At 32.7% G+C, this 20,731-nt stretch overlaps 1 protein-coding gene across 2 annotated transcripts in view; it reads left to right on the forward strand.

The window, feature by feature from the left end:
• Positions 1-367: 367 nt before the first annotated feature.
• LOC118744807 (sterol regulatory element-binding protein cleavage-activating protein) overlaps positions 368-20,731 on the forward strand; it is a 37,520-nt gene continuing 17,156 nt past the window's right edge. For both annotated transcript variants that reach the window (XM_036478156.1, XM_036478157.1), the window contains exon 1: positions 368-1,018. In XM_036478156.1, the coding sequence (XP_036334049.1) occupies positions 741-1,018 (278 nt within the window). In that variant the 5' untranslated portion in view covers positions 368-740. The remainder of the gene's footprint in view (positions 1,019-20,731) is intronic.

Raw genomic sequence — 20,731 nt, forward strand, 5'->3', positions numbered from 1 at the left:
CCGGCATGATGATTTGAATTGATAATTTAAAAATAACCCCGCGGCGCACTTATTCTAGACTGTATAGTTGTGTTAATTTGATAACAATAACGCAAAACTCAAACAGTATGTAAAAAGGTTGAAATGAAATTGAAAGCTCAAAAAATGCATCCAAAGAACGAAGCATAATAAGTGGCATAAGCTAATTGGAAATTCACTGTGCGGGTGTAAATTTGTGAATATAACGAGCGTAGAATTTAATAATAATAGTTCATTACAGAAGTTAATTTTAAATTCGATGTTAAATATATGCAAATGCGCTTCAAATTTGCTAACATGTTTAAAGAATCGCTCATGAAAAAATCAATAATTCCTGCATGCCTAGTAGAACCTTCAGTTGCATTCTATGATATACTTATAAGTTGAAAATTCTACGCAGAGTGCATTGGCAATATAATAATTATATAAATAATAACATTGCGTAAGTAATTACTGCAGCAAATTGTGCAACCGGCAACATTTCTTTACATACTTTGCTTCTTTAAAACATATAGCGTGTAATAAAAAGCAAGTAGCAAAATATTAAATGAACGTGAACGACAACCGCATGTTAATAAGTACATATTTATTTCCTGGAATACATATAAGTAAAAACATAAACCACAAAATCTGAGCAGGCAAACATACGTCGCCTTCTCTCCTGCCTATGCAATGACGCATTGTAGGCTGACAAGCAACCAAACGTAACAATTCATGAACACATGAATATGCCAGCTGTTGACTCTTCCAAAGCATTTGGTAATTCGAGTTCATACATATACACTGCATCTACAGCAATAGCAACAATGGCCACTACATCAGGTGGCGGCGGCAGTACGGGAAATCTTGGCGGGAATTCAGCCCACAAACGTACCGCCACATCAGATTCGTCTGGTCTTCCTGATGCCGTTTCGCATTTCTACTATAAACATGGTCTCTTCCTCTCAAGCTATCCCACATGTGCCACCAGCATTGCTATTATGGCGATTTTACTTTCGTGGTAAGTTAAGTCAACAATATAAAATGATTTATCTACGGTTGTCCACTAATAATTTTTGCGATATTTTGACCAGTTTTTGATTTTTGTCTTTTGTTTATTAAATATTTATAAAAGTCTAGCTGGTTATACAACAAACACCATATAAATTCAGATCTAAAACTTTGTACAAGAATTATAAAAATTTCGCAAAATTTTACCCGAATTTCAAACTTTTTGGAATTTTTTTTTTTGTGGCAGTGTCCTTCATATAAACGAAAATGGAAAAACGTGAAACACCTTCAACCAAAAAATTTCTCAAAAATCATCAGAATTGTTTAGCAACTTGAAACTTGTTTTTTATTATACTAGAATTAAATGGACTACAAAACTGCATACCAAAATTTTTTCTAAAGACTTATTGAAAAGTTTGAAATTTTGGGTGAAAATTTGCTTGTATAGTCTGCTAGACTTTTATAAAAAATAATAAACATTAAATAAACAAAAGACAAATAACCAAAATTGGTCATAATATCGCACTGCTATTATTTTGTGGACAAGTGTACACATCAATGGTCCTCTGCAATAATGACTCAACTCAAAATTCAAAAAATTAAATCCCTTACTACTGTTAAGTCTCTAATCCTGATCTAATCCATATCTAATCCTTCCTAAAATAAGTTGTAAGGATTACTACAGTAAGTTGTAAGGATTAGACATGGATTAGACTGGGTTAAAACAAGAGCCACTTAACAGTATCTAGTAAGAGTTTTTATTATAAGCTTTTATTTTTTTAATGGTGTCGTTATTGCAGAGGACCATCGATATGTATGTATTTATACGATTTTTCGAGCGCACATACAGTTACTCATAGAAGTATTCGTAATTTTGTTCATATTCAAAATGTTTTGCATTATACATACATATTTTTATTTATTTTTTTATTTAAAAAAACATAAAAATTTAAATGTCCAATTTGTACAAAAATTCAGCAGACTTAAAAAATTTTCAAATATTTTAAAAAGAATTTTTAGAAAATTTGCGAGTTTGCAGCATTGGAGCTCATTTGATTTTTGATAATTTTTTCGCGTTCTATCAACCCATTTAAAACCTTATAAAAAATTAATAGATCCGGTATTTGCCTTCTGCTGTATAAAGTCTTGATATTGAACCTGTGGTATATATCACTCGTATTCACACAGCTTCCGTCTTGGGAGTGATACAGCAGGAACTTGCAAAACTTTTCCGACGTTGTTTATTTGGAGCTCAGTAAATGGGGCCCAGACAATGGAGCAATATTCAAGTATCGGCTGCACGCAGGTAGAAAATAGTCTGAGGAATGTTCTGTGGTTCCTGTATTCTTTTCCACTCCTAAATTAAAAGAAATTTAAGTAATATGTATGCTCAGAGAAGAGAGTCTATCATCTACAATCACACCCAGATCTTTATTGAGTTGACTGTCTTCACAGTTTGATCAAAACGAAAATTTGCCTGGCCTAGGACTCGAACTCGGATCTCTAAAACGGCACCCCAGTGCTCTGCTCACTCAGCCACAGGGACTGTTGAGGTAGCGCGTGTAAAATGATATAAATTCTTATTTTTGTATTTGATTTCAAACTGAACGAAAAAAGTTAGTGCTGCCACAAAAAACAGGCCGCACCTGAGGCAACACATACATTTTTCAATTCATACTTTTTAACTCTGAGAGGAAACATTAATTAACTGATTTAACAATCATTAGATAAGTGCCCGTTAGAGCTAATTTAATTAATGTTTTCACTGACATTGAAATTTATACTTTCACTTTTCACAGTGCTTGTAATAATTATCCAGACTGTAAAATTGAACCAATACTTTCTGAAAAGAAAGAACAAAACATAAGATAGTAAAATCAGGGGACCCAAATGTAATTTTCCACAGCCTCGATTGCATACCTTTATCTACTAATGTATGTATATTAAGTGGTATGAAAAAAAAAAAAAATTACTCAATTGTATTCTTAAGTGCATAGTTTACTTCCTTCTTGCTTAAATAATTGTCAAGCATTACGTGCTATTAATAACAATATAAGCCGTTTATTTTGAGAATGGCATAAATAATTTCAAGCCTTCTGACTTCAGAGATCATTTACCAGAATCTGTCTGTTATTCGTTGAACTGAAATGCTGAGAAAATTTCTCGTCATTAATTTATGTCGGTAGAATGATTTACAAAATTTTTGTTTTCATAACAAATTTACCACAACAAGGCTACACAATCAGAATTCTATCGACTAACTGTATGGTATCAAGCTAGCACTACATACCATTTTTTCTTATAAAACGAAAGCTACAAATTTTTTCTTTCCACAACAAATTTACAACAGAAAAGGTACAATTAATTCCGTTGTAACTTTTTCAATATTTCAATTCTATCGACTATTGCCCTTATTCATAAAAAATAAAGTAGGTTTAAAGAGCTTTATAAATGACGTTTTCATACATTTTTCAATTTATAAACCTTTTATAAGACTACTTTATTTTTTATGAATAAGGCCATAAGTGTATAGTGTCAAGTTAGCACTACATACCATTTTTTCCTAAGAAATGAGAGCAACATTTTTTTACCTTTTCACAACAAATTTAATTATTAACGTTTCCAATTCGAAAAGTGTACTGCCTACTTGACAGGCGTATATTTTTCGCTCTCTTTAAAAAGAGCTATTCAGGACCTTAATCGTCCAAAAAGTCTCTGAGCTATAAAGAGTTTTCCGATTTCGTTTAGTAAACAATATAAAATTTCTGTTTGTACTTTCTTCTTTAAAAATATTTTCAAATAACTTTATCTCAACATGATCACAAGCAAATGTTATTTTGAAGTGCTGTGAATGAAATCGGAAATATCTCTATAGCTTGGAGAATTTTTGTACAATTACTTAAGTTCTGAAATAGCCCTTATTAAAGAGGGGAAAATATAGTTAGTATTAGATAAAGTACTAGATATTGGATAAGTTCAAGTACATATAGGGTGTAATTTTAACCCAAAGTCATCATAACATTTTTTTTTTCTCAAGCTTTTAGGTACATGGAGTCCATGGTTATCAACTTAACTTAAATTTCCTAAAAGCCTAGAAAAGACTGAACTTTCCGCTTTTCAACGAACATAAGATAATGAGAATCCCTTGAAAACTGTCCAATTTATGAGTGATGTTTTGACCCAACATCCCAATTTTGTGAAATTTTAGTTTGTGATAGGCTTGTCTGATCTGTTCTTTTAGTGTTAATAAAACGAAGTTAGTTCAATTATGGCCTAACGTTTCGCTAATCTTCTTAGCAATTTCAGGGGCGATTTTCAGTTTTTTGATTATAACTTGAGATTTTGGCGTTTGTATGTTAGATTACAAAAATTTTAGCGGAAACAAAAAACTGCCCTATTTCAAAACGGTTCTCGCTTTTATAAAACAAACCCTTTTCAAACTATTTACATAAGTATATCAATATTTTGGTATGAATGGAGGCTTTATGATAAGTGCTTCCGGTGAGCAAATCTCATTTCGGCACAAACGTCAGTTACGCGGTTCTTCAAAACCACGATACGCGGGTTTGCACTTAAAACGGCGATATGTATGTATTTACATAATGCACTTACATACATATGTATGTATGCAAGTGTAAGTATTTTATTTCAAGTACATGTATTCATCATGTCACTAGTAGTTCCGAGCCAAATGAGTAGACTGGCTGGTGCCAGCTTTGAAATTAATATTTGAAATACTATTTGATTAAATATGTAAATATGTGTGTTCTTTATGTTACACAAATGGATGGACCTACAATTTTATAAGGCCTCCGAACGGCAAATGGAATTTATGAGAAGCTTTTTCAAGGCAGAAATACTCGCCGAAGGTTGCCATTGCCTGACCAGACCTGATCGCTGCACAGTGCGTAATTTGGGCGATACCAACCCATGGCGGCAAAATTTCGACTCTACAAATTTTTGCATTATGTACTTCTAATAGACTGTATAATAACGGGTTCAAAGGATATACATACTATTTACATGATTTCCACAGGACATACAGTGAGCGTTAAAAATAAGTATACCCTGTGAATTTTACGATTTTATTTAATTAAATATCCATACCAAATTTGTCTTATTTTTTTTATAAAAATATTGTTTATTCAACAGCAAAAGCCGCAATAATCAATTCTTTAATTTCATATAGAACTCTGGAAAATGCAAGATATTTTCATCGAAATTTTGAATTTGAGTAAGCAGTTTTGTAGCTAATTTAATATAATCAAGTTTTGCTCGCAATGTCTTCTATATAACCAAGGAACGGATTTTATGGATATTAACTTTTTCTGCTAAAGATATAGATTATATTCCATTAAGAATGTCCACGATTTAGAATGTATTTGATAATAAATATACTCCTTTCTATACAAGGGTATGTTTTTGCCCTTGCCCTTATCTCGCTTACGTATTTCATAATACTGTCGTTTTAAGCAACATTTGATTTTCAGAGGAACCTTCTCCCTTGACAAAACAAGAGTATGATTTTTTAAGGAATGAAAACTTTCTCACCGTTTTACTATCGAACACGAAAAGCGAAAGTGGCAATCAAAAGGCGAAATTTTTTGGTAGACGCGAAAACTTCATAAATTTTTATAAACATTATTCGGCTTACAATTTGAAAGAAACTGGTTCCCGATTTTGAAATTAAGAAAAACCCGTTTTAAATTTACATAAGTAGCTTGCATACAGTGAAAATGCTTATGTTGGTAGGAAGTTATTACCAAAAATATTACAATAAATCTATTAACAGTAATAAGTTAATAGTAAAAACAAATATTTTTAAAGCAGGCTTTCTAAATATGAACGAAATCTGACCTTAAATACTGGTTTACCAAATACATATATCGACTGCTACACCACCTATCTGTAAAATTTTTATTGGAGTTATTCCTTTTCATATTGTTAATATACGTTCTAAATATGAACTAAATCTGACTATAAATGCGGGTTTTGCAAATATATCGACTCCTGCGCCACCTATCGGATTAGCTCTTGCATATTCCATTGTGATCGGGTTCTGAGCCAACTGTGAAATTTCAAGTCTAGTTCATCAGGAAGTCGGGTCAAAAATTGATTGCAAGATTTGCCTCTAACAAGCGTACATACATACAGAGCAAGTTAAATAAAATCCTTTATTTAGAAAAGAGCAAAGCAAAATAAGTCCAAAATCTTTTTTCTATCAATAGTGAAACAAATTAAATTCTGTGAAAAATTCGCGTTCGGTCTTATTTTAACATTAAATTACTGAATTTTTTCAGACTGTTTTCGCATTTCACTAGTGCTCTTGCCGCCGTAGCCTACTGCTACTCGGTAGGCTTATGGTTCTATTTCTGGCCCCAGCAACGCCTAAAAAGTTTTTTCGGTAGACTCTGGCAAACCCCCAAGTGCCATAAAAAAGGTTCTTCGGAAGTGGAGTATAAGTACGGTGACCAGATTTCTGTGGCCAAAATTCGAGACATTTCGAAAGCATCGAATCCGAACCTACAATATTGTTTTTAGAATAAAAATACATAACTTTTAAATACAGTTTTATTTAAAACAAAACAAAGGGAATAAACTTGAAAAATGTATACACACAATAACATTTTAGCAAGTTTTAGCTACATTTCTTTGTTTACAAAATGTATATTATTTTTTATGCAAATATAACATACTATCTAAAAAAAAAACATGTAAATCAAAAATTCAAACTTTCCAAAACATTTATAAAAATTCGACAAATGTTGATCAGAATTTTAAATATTTTAATCAGATTATCTAGATTTTTTTGAGTATGCAATTTTGTAGCCCATTAAATTTTTGTGTGCGCAAAATTGAAGTAGCTTGGTCTTACCGTTGATTTTCGGAAATTTTTTGTTCGCGCATATTCCTCCATACAAAGTACATATGTATGTTCAATCATTTTTTGTATAGAGAAAATGAGCAACATCTTCCACAAAAAAAAAAAATACCAAAAAATCGACGGTAAACCCAAGCCACCTAAAAGTTGCTCTTTTAATGGGCTACAAAGCTGCCTACTCAGAATGTTTCTGACAAATCTAATAAAGAGCTCAAAATTTTGATAAAAATTTGTCGAATTTACTAATTTTTGTGCAAAGTTTGAAGCTTTGGCATACATGGTCTTTGTTAGATAACGGGCTATACTTTCATAAAAAAATAATCAGCCTTATCATGAGTTTCATTTTCTCCGAACCGGTTCACTTTTCACTTTTGGTTTCCATGGTTTTACTATGGGCGAATGAGAAATTTTCGAAACTCATGATAAGGCTGAATAAATAATTCCAAAGAGTGCTCAAATGTATTTTCTCAATTTATGACTTTTTTGAGGAAATTAATATTTTTTTTATAATTTCACTGAATTCAATTTAGAATCATTTCAAAAAAAAATTGAACATGTAATTATACAAGCGATATTTAGCAAACAACAAAACCGACTTCAATTCTAATATAAAAATTTAAGATAACCGTTAATTCCTTAATGATCAAATGATTGGATCTAAACCAAACTAGTATAGGACCACCTCTTGAGGTACTTTTCTTAAAAAAAAATAATTATGCAAAACGGTTAAGGTGGTTTAAAATTATGTGGTAACGTACATAAACAAAAATATTCTGAATAAATCATATGTAACCAAAGATAATAGAAAATAAGGATGCTGGCTATGTTAATGGCTCCCTTATATGCTATCTCCTTTGTGATAACGACAGTGCTGCCACGTTTGTACGAAAAATTATTTTTGGGCCAGAGTGCAGGGAAACTCTTACTAAATTAATAAAGAAAACACTGAAAATCGGGACTTAATCGGTACAAATATGAAAAACCGGGACTCTTATACGTCCCGACTTAAAAAAAATATTTAGCTTTACAATTTTCGTAAAATCGGTACTGCCCCGCCAAAATTGGGACGAATGGTCACCGTAAGTATAAGTGTAGGCGCACATTGCATCCGATAGGCCGACCGATTTCGGCCGAACAATTTGACCGTCCGAAATGATGTGCACACTTAACCAGATTATTTGCCGACCGTATTTGTACACACAAATATAGTTTTCATTACAATTTTGTAAGCAGTGAAATATTTTGATACATTTTAATTGACATACTGTAAACATGTGATTTTATATGTAATTTTTTTATTTTTGCACCCAATAAGTTAATTTTTCTCAGTCCTTTTCATCTGACATCGGACGAGAAAAACAAACATGTTTGAATTTATCGTACCTGACGGACGTCAACGGCCGATGTCGGTTCGTTTATCGTTTTATGTGTGAGAGCGCTCATATAATCACAAGTGTTTATTCATATCGCCCGCATATAGCCGATATCGGCCGAGCACAATTCGGCCGATGCCGGCTGCAGTGTGCGCGTAGCGTATGTGTAGATCTTTCCATTGGTATCGCAACAATAAGAAGCAGAACACGAATTGGAAACACGTAGGAATGAATGTAATATAATGTTCGTATATATTGTATAATGTTAATTTAAAACTTCAACTGCAAAAAGCTTGAAAACTTCGAAAAACTCGGAACTTTTGTTGAGGTCAAGATTTGTATGAAATAATAAAACTGGTTTGTGTGGTAAGAAAATTTCGGTTTATTCGATATTCGAAAAAACAAGATTTCAAACAAACCGTCTATAGATATCCAAAAAACCGGTTTGGAAAAATCGAGTCTATCAGCCTAATAAACACATGTAGTTATTTACATACGTATGTATATATCTATATATTTTTTATGAATTAAAACCGTTACTTTTCAAACTAAATTTAGTTGTTTTTATTTTTGAGAGAAAATTTCGAGGTGGGAGTGAAAAAAAATTATCGCAAAAAAGGCACCCTAATACATAGATACATGTATGTATAATCATTTACCAAAAATGTGCATTAAATTAATACTATTAATGCTTGTAAATACGAAAAAAGGCACAAGAAAATATGTCATATATCACTGCATTAAGTTCCGCTAGATTTGTAAAATTTCATACTCTCAAAACGCAGTTTTACAATGCATGACCCATAGCTTCATAAGTATGTATATTAATTGTATCCTGTGGTTTGATTTTTTTTTTGGTTTTTTTGGCGCACGGTGTTATCAATATCTCATGTAAAATATATAAGTATGTATACCCGCAGATGCATATAAGCACATGCGCTTATATTGAAATATTTTTTACGTCACAGCAAGTAAATGTCCCTTGATACCTATTTTAAAGTCTAGTCAGCTTTTCATATAAGACTACTTTTTTCATGTAAAAAAACGCAATGCTTGGGGCAAAGTTCAGGCATATAATTATAAAAATTCATTTATAGCGGAATTGAGTTTGATTTTACGCCAGACATGTACATACATGCATACATACGTTTAAATACGTTAAATAAATACATATTTATATATGCACATTAAGATGCCTCATCAACAAACCAAAGGAGTTTTTTTTCTCCAAGCAAGACATAACATTTATTCACGCATTGCCTTCGATACAAAGACAATTCCAACATTTTTTTTTTTTTTTGTATGGAAGAAAATGCTTAATACCCTCAGAAAAAAATTACCAGATTTAAATCAACCAGATTTTGTAGCGACTTAAAACTTATACTTTATTGTACTAAAATCAAAGGGCTAGAAAACTGCTTCCTACAATTTTTCTAAAAATTCCGCACAAAAAGTTTAAGATTTTCGTGAAAAATTTGTGAATTTTTATAATTTTTGCGCAAAGTTTGAAATTTGGACTTATATGGTTTTTGTTAGGCAATGATTTTTTTTTTCATTATTATAAAAAAAAATATAAATACTTCTATTATTTTGTGGACAACTGTACATTCACTACAGAAATATAATAATAATAATAATAATAATAGATTGGCGCTTACACATATGTTAGTGTTTGGCCGAGCTTCTCCTCCGATTTGTGGCGTGCGCCTTGATGTTGTCACACACAGCGGAGGGACCTACAATTTTACGCCGACTCCGAACGGCGATTGTATTTTTATTATGAGAAGCAGAAATATAAAAGAGCTAAATACAAACTGTGGGAGGTATATGAAATACTGTTATTTTAGAAAATCGAATCGAAAAAGATTAAGAGATCTGGCCGATACACCAATTATAAAATCAGCAGCGAACTTCAACGCAGAATAACTCTTACCCAAGAGTGCCACTTTAGACTGAGTAGGCAATTGAAAGGTAAAGTCCCATCTCGTCGTACAAAATGATTTCTATAAGTCTGGTAAAAAGTAGGACTGACAAAGCTGTTTCCAGCAATATACAACTCACGAATAACTAATCTTAAAACTAAACGCCTTTGATACAAGCCAAAATTGAAAGCGGATAAAACACCCTTTTGAGGATACCAAGGAAACTACAACTGGTTAAGCGAGTCTTGGAAAATAGCATTGTAAAGTACTTTTAATTTTTTTAATTTTTGTAAACAGTATCTATTTACTACAAAAAAGTTTCCAACTAAATATTTTCTTGTATCAACACACCTCCCGAATAACCCTCAATTGAGGCAAAATGTTTTGGTGGACGTCAAAAAAATATATTAAATTTTATTGGGAACATTTTTTGGCGAGGTACCCTAGTGTAAACCCACGTGCACATGCTAAAAAACCTATATGCATAAAATGCATTTTCAATAAACTTTTGTTCGAATTTCACTGAAAGCGACTTCACCAGACATACATACATGACACTATAATATGATAATAAATTAATGAAAAAAGTGTCTTAAATTACTATTTACATAAATAATTGCACGCTGCAGTGGAATAGGAAATGCAGCGGATTTAACGGCGTATGGAGAGTGCGAAGTGCTGTACGCATTTTAGGTTCATGCTGATGTAATACGTACATTTGTATTTACATACTTATATACATACATACATACCTCTAGATTTAGCCATTTTTTGTTTATAAAGCTCTTATTTATATTTAATTTCTTTTTATAATATGTACACTGCCGGCAAAAAGTATTATTACAGTAAATTTTTCATAATATATGCAACAATTTTGTTTTCTAAAATTTTTCCGCCAATTTCTTATAAGAATATTGTTCATTCTATAACAAAAAACATAAAAATATAATTCTTAAACTTTGAGCAAAACGCACTAAAATTCAGCAAATTTGCATGCAAATTTTCAATTTTTTAATCAGATTTTTTAGAAATTTTTTTGGGTAAGCAGATTTTAAATAGCTAAGAATTACCGTTAAGTTTTGGGATTTTTTTCACGCACTCTTCCATACAAAAAAAAAATTTCGAAAATACTTTATATGGAAAAAATGCAAAACACCTTCAACAAAAAAATTCTAAAAAATCTGATTAAAAAGTTGAAAATTTGCATGAAAATTTTCTGAATTCTCGGGAGTTTTGCTCAAAGTTTACGAATTGTATTTTTAAGTTTTTTGTTGTAGAAAGAACCATATTTTTATGAAAATTTGCGGAAAAATATTAGAAAAAAATGGTTGCATATATGTATTGTGAAAAATTTACTGTGCCAATACTTTTTGCCGGCAGTGTATGTACATACAGCCAGTTTCACAAAAGCAATTTATGTGAAAAATTATTTTTTATTTGAATTTAATATGAAAATTGACGCAAGGGAAAAAATCATTTCTCACTTAAATTGCTGGTGAAACCGGCAGTTAATAACATCCCCATGTCTACAACGATACAAATGCGTCAATTTTGTTCAAACACACTTGAAAGTTATTCAATATTGACAGTATAGTACTAAGATTAATAATAACTTTGCACTTAGATTTCGGAAGACTATACCACATACCAAACGATATTCCAAACTGAAATTTTCGCAAGTGAAATCTGTGCCCGCGAATGCCTTCGTTGAAGCACTAATAGAGCCGTTAGAATGGGTGCTTGGGGTTTACACGAGGCAATTTCGCGGAGACAATAGCAATACATTGTTACATTTTACTGCCTTTTTACTTTGCCTTCGTCGGTGTCTTTGAAGACAGATTGCTATCGGGACGCCTACTTTACTCAAAATATTTGACAACGTAATACATATTCTCAATTGTTTTGTATTGTGTAAAGGCACGGTTATACAACTGTCAGCGTTGCCGGACTTACTTGCGTCAAACGTTGAGAGTAGGCGTTCGTTGGGTCCGTCCACGCATGGGTTGCCAATTTGACGTTCTCTATGCAAACACACACAGTCTACTCAACTGTCAGTTTCATCCTGGAGTGGAACGGAGCCACAATAAACATCATGCCGGACAGCCAGGCAGCATTAAGGCTCTACACTCACATAAAATGGAATCAAATAGTAGTAGATAGTTGCAAAAGTTTACTAGACAGACTAAGAACCCGTAGCGGGCTTACCTTTTAGTGGGTTCCAGGTCGTGAGACATTTGATGGCCTTGTAGGGGCAGAGATTCTCGCGAAATGCGGAGCCCGACACGGATATCTACACGACAGAGATGCTAAAATGGTGGGAGAGCTTTTCCAGAATCTGGATTTGACATCCTCCAAAGTGCTAAACATCATAAATACCCTAAGGTTGAAATTACCTTTTAAGAGTTAGCTTAATAGATCGAGTTAGGACGCAGCGCTAATATAATTCTTATGGGGAAAATATCTAGTTCGGAACTGGTGCGCTTCTAGTACATTTAGACCCAGTACTGGTTCGCAATAAATCTCTTTTGCATGCAAACAACTGGCGAATTTAGCATGACGATGTCCTAGGAAGTGTCAATTGTCCCCCGCTGCATTCCGTTTTCCATAGTTCCGAACTATGTAGTCCTAAATTCTATAGTTCCGAACTACTTCTAAAATCGAGAGACGAAAGATAAAAAGTATCATGATTTTTCAATATTTTTGGTTCTTCTGTGTGTGCGATTTTAAGTTATTTTGAAATGTGTTTTCAATTTGAAATTAAATGTACGTTTACATACCTTTGGCTGTAGCTGAGTTTGCAGAGGTGCTCGCCGGTCCCAAGATGTTAAAATGTTAACACAAATTTTAGTTTTGTATTACCAAGCTATGAAAAAGCATCTGCGAAAGTGCAGAAGCATATTTGAATGCAAAAAGCCACCAACACACATATCTTTGTAAAGTAAACAAGCCCCCCGCTGCATCCCTTTTTCGATAGTTTCAACTCAGTTCTAAATTCGTCACTTTAGATATAGAATTCTAGTGAAAAAGCTGAAAAAATTAGTTTTTTAAAAGTACCGCTTTTCGGCTATTTTGGACTGTTTGGGATCTAGTTACTATCGGACTAGTTCGTTTTGGCGATAAAGACTTAGTACGGAACTAGAAATTTGATTCACCAGTTCGGGGTTTCCCTGCAAGGATAATAATAATAATAGATTGGCGCTTACACATATGTTAGTGTTTGGCCGAGCTTCTCCTCCGATTTGTGGCGTGCGCCTCGATGTTGTCACACAAAGCGGAGGGACCTACAGTTTTACGCCGACTCCGAACGGCGATTGTATTTTTATGAGAAGCTGTCTTTTATGGCAGAAATGCACTCGGAGGTTTGCCATTGCCTGCCGAGGGACGACCGCTGTTAAGAAAAAACCGTTTCTATATTTTTTTGCGATGTTGCTTTGACCAGGACTTGAACCTTGCTGCGGAGTGGAAGCGCGCACTGCTTACCACTACACCACAGCCCTAATAAAAACAAAACTTAAGCACTAGGCGTTTGCAATTTGGCATTATAGCAGTCAATGAGGAAACTTAGTCCATAAAAGTGTAATGCATCATACTATGTACTTAGTATGTAAATGCTAAAACAAGGAGGAGGTTACTACTTTGAGGAGGATGTTAAATGCTTGCAATAAAGTTTTTAAGAAAGTTAGAATATTCGCAAATAAGTGACGTTTTTTTTAATATTTGACTACTTTTTAATGTTAATTTTATGAAACTTTAATAAGTCCGTTATTTCTTCGCAAAGAGAAGCCAGATAAAATATTTTCTAAAAATTTATTTGACATCAAAAGGAAACTCTTTCCATAATACATCATATTTCTACTCTGTCGGAAACACACATATAACCAAAATGAAATTATTAATTATCCTTTAAATATTATAATTTCGTTAACTTCGGTGGTTATCTGATACTTTTATTGAAAACAGGTGCGCACTTTGCGAATAATGATGCTAATGGTTTAAACAAAAAAATTAAGTTTGAAATACATATGTACAAATGTACATACATACGTAGTGCGTGCTGAACACTCACGTATTCCATGCCACGCGCTTTGTTAGTAAAGTATTCTTCTTATCAATTCGATGACCGCTAACCAAAAAGTGCTGGAAGTGAGCTTTTTCCCATGTAAATTGTCATATATATGTACAGTGACACCAACAAGCGTTCACATGTTGATTGTTTTTTTTTAACCGACTTCAAAAAAGAGGAGGAGAGGAGGAGGACACGAATAAGGGCGCGCTAGTGTTTTTACTGCGCAAAAAGACGCGTAAAAAAAATTACGAAAAAAGACTTAAGAAAAACTTCGGCGAAGAAAGACGCGAAACCTAGTGACAGCGAAGAAAGACGCGTAAATATAGATTTATACCTGGCCAAGGACTGCCACTTAAGCATCATTCCCCAAAAACTCTTTAGGGAATTTACATATGTACTGTCCACCACCATTTTTAGTCTGGCTTATTAGTGAAACATTGAAAAATACAAATTTGTTGACTTCTGCGGTGTTACGCCGATTAATATTATCTAATAACCACCCTAGGTAAATACCTCTGTTTACGTGGCGAACTCAGCTCAGTGCGTAGACCACTTGACTTTGTAATTCGAGGTCGCTGGTTCATATCTCAGGGACGGCGGTTGAAGAAGTCTGATGAGGAGATGTGGTGATCTCCGAAATAGCATCCTCTGAATATCCTTTGTGTAAATTATTGTTGTGTTCCACAAAAAATGGTTCATTAAAAACGGCCTCGAGCTCAATAAATTTTTTGAATATAGTTGTTATAAGGCCATAAATAACAAAAACAAATTTTGGATTTTGGATAAAAATTTGTTGTATTTTTTTTTAGTTTTCTACAAAGCTTCAAACTTGGGATTTTTTGTTAGAGAATTAACTACATTTTAATTGAAGTTCCTGAAAATAAATAAATAAACCTAAGCGGGTGCTAATTGGGTTGCTAATGATATGACCGATACTGTAGGTATTTATGTATATACATACTAGGGCTCGTAAAATTATCCGACTATTCGACTAATCGGTTAACCGATTATTCGATTCGTAACCGTTCGCATGCTTATTAGTCGGTTAATGGTATTCGAATAGTCGCCCGCCTTCGATTATTCGAATAGTTGCTTTGCTTCGACTACTCGAGCATTGTAGCAAATCGAATTTCAGCAACCGAACTTTCATTGAAATTTCTTTGACAAATGAAAAAAAATGTATTTAAATATATACATACATGCACACATATGTATGTATATTCAGATACAAAAAATGAGCGGACGCAAAAGGAGCTTGGTTTGGGATTTTTTCGCAAAAAACAGAGGACGAAAAGGAAGTAACATGTTCCATATGTGGTGCAGTTTTGTGCCACACCTCCTCTACATCCTCACTGAACAACCATTTAACAAAAATCCATAACAAAAATCGCGAAAATGAGAGGTAGGTATTGCTTTAGCCATTGTCTCTAAAATATTTCCCAATAACATTTCAATAATTAGCGCACATTCTTGCAAAAAAGTTTGCCTTAATTTTGCACATGCCATCTTATATATGTACTACGAATGTAACAAGACTTTTCATATATGTATATGTATCTGTAAATGCAAAAAAAAACTCGAACTTAAAATATTCGATTAACCGAAAATGAACGGTTAACCGAATAATCTAAAGTGAACGGTTATCCGAATAGTCGACAGCTTTCGACTACTCGAATATTGCTAACCGATTAACAGTAGTCGACTTCAGTCAGATTCGAATAATTCGGTTAATCGATTAACCGAATTGCCCGAGCTCTAATACATACATATATGATTTTTTGTAAATTTTGTATAAAAAAATATTTCTCATGCAAAACCATATTCAAAAGGTGTATTCATCTAACGGCACAAATTGCCGACAAACGTTATAAAACTATAAATTTCTATGGAATTTATAATTTTATGTCGAACTTTTTAATCTGAATTTTTAGAAAATTTTTGGGTATGCAGCTTTTTAGTCCAGTTAATTTTAATACAATAAAGTGAATGTTTGAAGCAGCTAAGTTTAAAAAGTTTGGAAATTTGTTGAATTTTTCTAAATTTGGTATTCAGTTTATTTATTTGGTTTATTTAAGTATATGGTTTTGGTTTGAACATAAACATTTTTTTTTTAATTCACAAAAAAATTAACTCAACATGACAACGCTTTTTCGAGTCACTGTATATGCAACCAAGTACTCATGGCGCCAAAAGTTTTTCACATTATTTGCTATTTTTTTTATTTTTTTGTTTATTTTGCGAATGTTTTTCAATGTACTCACTTATTTCGCGAGGTGATAGGTACATATGTGCATATATATTGACGGTTATGTGTTTCGCTCTCGCTTATTTTGTCATCTACAATAAATAGCCTTCAAATATGCACGCATGTATTTACATATGTACATATGCAGGGGCGCACCCAGGAATATATTTTAGGGGGGTTTTATATTTCTGAAGATATATCACCGGAAAATACTGAAAATTTGCTTCAGATAATACCCTCTTTAATATACACTAGTGTTCGCCCAGCGGTTAAAATTCAACCGCTAAAATTAAGGATAGTTTATGTGAGTTGAATTGAGCTGAAATAAAATTAGTTGGAATGGGTTAAGTGGAGGGGAGTTTAGCTTAGTACTTAGCATAACATAACATAGAATAGCATTAGATTAAATAACATAACATATGTAGCATAACACATCACAATATAACATCGCACATTCTTCAGTTGTGTTTCCTTTTTATCCCTATCACTTTCTTCCTCTCTATCTTTGTCTCTATCGCTTTTAATGTTTATGTTTATGTTTATCTTCACCTTCATGTTCATGTTCAAGTTCGTGTTCATGTTCATGTTCAAGTTCATGTTCATGTTCATATTCATCTTCCTCTTCATCTTCATCTTCATCTTCATCTTCATCTTCCTCTTCATCTTCATCTTCATATTCACCTTCGTCTTCATCTTTATCTTTTCCTTTATCCTGATCTATATCTTCATTCTTTTCCTCATTTACGTATTTACCTCCACCATTGTTATTAGATTAGGTAGTTAAATTTGCCTTCCTCTTTGTCTTTATATTATTTCTTTAGTGATATCATGTCATGTGTTGAAATTGGGTGTGGTGAGTTGCAGTGTGGTGGAATTGGGTGTAGGAGTTACGGTGTTATGAATTCAGGTGTGGTGGGCTTAAGAGGTGTGGTGAGTTAAGGTGTGGTGAATTAAGGTGTGGTGGATTAAGGTGTGGTGGATTTAGGTGTGGTGAGAAAGCTGAGGTGTGGTGAGTTAAGGTGTGGTGAATTAAAGTGTGGTGGATTTAGGTGTGGTGAATTTAGGTGTGGGGAGTGAAGTAGTGGTGGATTTAGGTGTGGTGAATCAATGTGTAGCGAGCTCAGGTGGAGTAAGTTTTTAAGCGGAGGTGAGATGAGTTGAGGTGAGTTAAGTTAAGTTAAGGGGTTATGATCTTTATCCTTATCTTCATATTCATCTTCATCTTCTTCCTCGTCTTGGTCTTCATCTTTATTTTTTAATTTATCCTGATCTAAATATGTCCATTCTTTTCTTCATTTACATATTCACCCCCACCATTGTTATTAGGTTAGGTATTTAAATTTTCCTTCCTCTTAGCCTTTATATTTAGGTTTCTTTACTTTTATTTTAATTTCTGTATTTATCCCTTTCTTCTTCTCCATACTCAAATTTACCTTCATCCTTGTTTGAGTCTAATCTATTCATGTACATACATACATACATCTTATTCCTAAACTGCTGCTTAGCACGTTTCTTTAATTCACTATCAATATTAAAGCATACATTTAGGGGGCATTTCCGCCCCAACCATGTACATGTATGGCATTGGTATTGTTGTGACTTTTGAATTGATTTTTTCGCTCTATTTTAAACTAATTTGAAATTTTAAAAATTGCCTGCACATCAGCATCAAAATACCTTTCTTATGATATATAATTGTTTATACCTTAGAAGTATGGTTTAGCCGTAAAAGGGGTGTAAAGGAAACATGACTGCCTATTTATATAATTGATTTATGCAAGTTTTATGTACAGTATGTAATAAATAAATAAACGTTTTAAAATTCATAAACTGCACTTTATTTACAGATTAACAGAACTCAAACGCTTTTAACCGACTTCATCTCGCCGGAATACATAACTTTGGACCACGTGAACCGTTTTCAATAATCCTTTTTTTATTAGAAAGGTAGTACCTCAAGGTTCGTCCCGTAATTTATTTTAGAGATCCGATGATTGGATCATGAAGAAATTAACGGTACCCCTAAATTTGAATATGAGAATTGAAGTCGGTTGTGTTCTTTCCTTAAAAACTACTTGCTTAATAAAAAGTTCTATAAACTCAAGATGCGCTCAACTTTCAAAAGTACCTAATAAAAAATTTTAAAAAAGAGTCAGTAAAAATAAATTTATTGATTCCATGAATTTTTGCACTTCTATGTTCATTTCTTCGATTTCTGATTTTCGATAGAGATGGTGATTTTTGACGATTGCTAAATTTTTTTAATATTTCAAATACCGAAAAAATTAACTGAACTCTCAAGAAAAACGAATAATTCATATAAAACGAAAGACGAGAAATGAGAAAGAAATTTTCTTCTACCAAAATTTCTTAAATCAGTTTGCAGCTCTCAAGAAAAAAAATGCTCGTATATTTATTCCGTCGTGAAAATTTACAGCAAAAGCTAAGCGCTTTTTCAAGCAACAGAAATTATAATAAATGTTTCTTATAATTTCCTTGAGAGCTGGATTCTTAGCTTTAAGATACAGATTGTATTTGAGGTTATTAGCTTTAGGGGGGGTTTGAACCCCAAAACCCACCCCTTGTGTGCGCTAATGTACATATGTGTGTGCATTAGGGTGGTCCAAAAATGCATGTGGGGGGAGGGGGAGAAATAAAGTTGGAATTTTTTTATCAAAAAATATCTAGAGGTCGCTCAAAGCGCCCAAAGTTTTCCATGTATTTTATATGGGAAAAAACAACTTTTCGTAGAAATGGTATAGAATAGTTAAAAGTCAATATTTTTCTACCAGAAAACTCTGTTTATCTGCAGGAGATTCCCAAGAACAATAACCAATCATAACCATTAACCAAAAATAACCATTTTCTCATCGCAACTATAATTTATAGGTCCCCAAAAACCCACAAAAACTCGGAAAAATGCGAAGAGGCCAATAAAAAATCGTTAGTATTAAAAAATTGCTAAATAAACAATTGAGTATTATTATTGAAAGTCTACTGAAGAGAACCAAAGTTTTCAGATCAAAAAATATTGATTTTCAAGAATTCTATACCATTTCTGAGAAAAGTTGTTTTTTATTTTTTGATTTCAAAATAAAAAATAGGGGTATACTTTTTTTTGACAAAGAACAATCCTAGGGAGTGAGAGCATTACACTTCCATTTTTACTATTTTTGGACCACCCTTGTGTATATACAATGACTTAGAGTTCAAGATAATCTAAATTAATAATACATACTTCGGGTGCCCCCTGCATTTTCGTAATACCAATAGCTATTTATTTGCAAAGTGTATACATACACATGTTCATAGTGTATTCAAAATAATTTCTGTACGGAACTGGCTTAGAATGTACATATGTACATGCATACATAGCTACTATATAATCTGAAGTATGTATAGATGGCTCTTATCTCTTTGAATCCAATACCCAAGTTTTCTAACTAGAAATAGTTTTTAATATAATTAATAATCTCATAATCTCATCCACTTTTATTTCTTAAATTTGGTGTTCAACGATATTTCGTATTGATATATGCACACACTGGCGGCAGAAATAATAGACTCGTCCTACTTTTAAGTCGGCTATACTTATTTAGTTTATTTTATGTTTAATATTTTTTTATAAAAGCCTAGGTAGTTATGCAACAAACATCATATAAATCCGCTTTTCAAACTTTGAACAAAAATTATAAAAATTCGACGAATTTCACAAAATTTTCAAACTTTTTATGCAGAATTTTTAGAAAAATATTTGGTATGCAGTTTTGTAGCCTTTTTAATTTTAGTACAATAAAGTGACGATGTTACGCATTTTTTCTTATACAAAGTGTGCCCGACAATTTTATTTGGAAGAGAATGCCCAGCATCGTCAAGAAAAAATTTTATAAAAATTCTGCATAGACAGTTTGAAAATTGTGTGAAAATTTGTCGAATTTTTATTCAAAGTTTGAAAAGCGGATATATATGATGTTTGTTGCATAAGTACCTAGGCTTTTTTATAAAATTTTCTAAAAATACTGGATAAAAAGTTTCAAAATTTGGTGAAAATTTATCGAAATTTTATAATTTTTGTTCAAAGTTTGAAAAGCGAATTTGTTTGGTGTTTGTTGTTTGGCTTGCCAGGCTTTTATAAACAAAAACTAGCAGACCCGGCGAACTTCGTCCCGCCCAAAATTTTTATATATTTTATTGAAACTTTTTGGTCCAACATTTTCACCAACAATTCACGTTTAC

Source organism: Rhagoletis pomonella, unplaced genomic scaffold, assembly GCF_013731165.1.
Source record: "Rhagoletis pomonella isolate Grant_MI unplaced genomic scaffold, Rhpom_1.0 Rhpom_scaffold_00008, whole genome shotgun sequence".
Lineage (NCBI taxonomy): Eukaryota > Metazoa > Arthropoda > Insecta > Diptera > Tephritidae > Rhagoletis > Rhagoletis pomonella.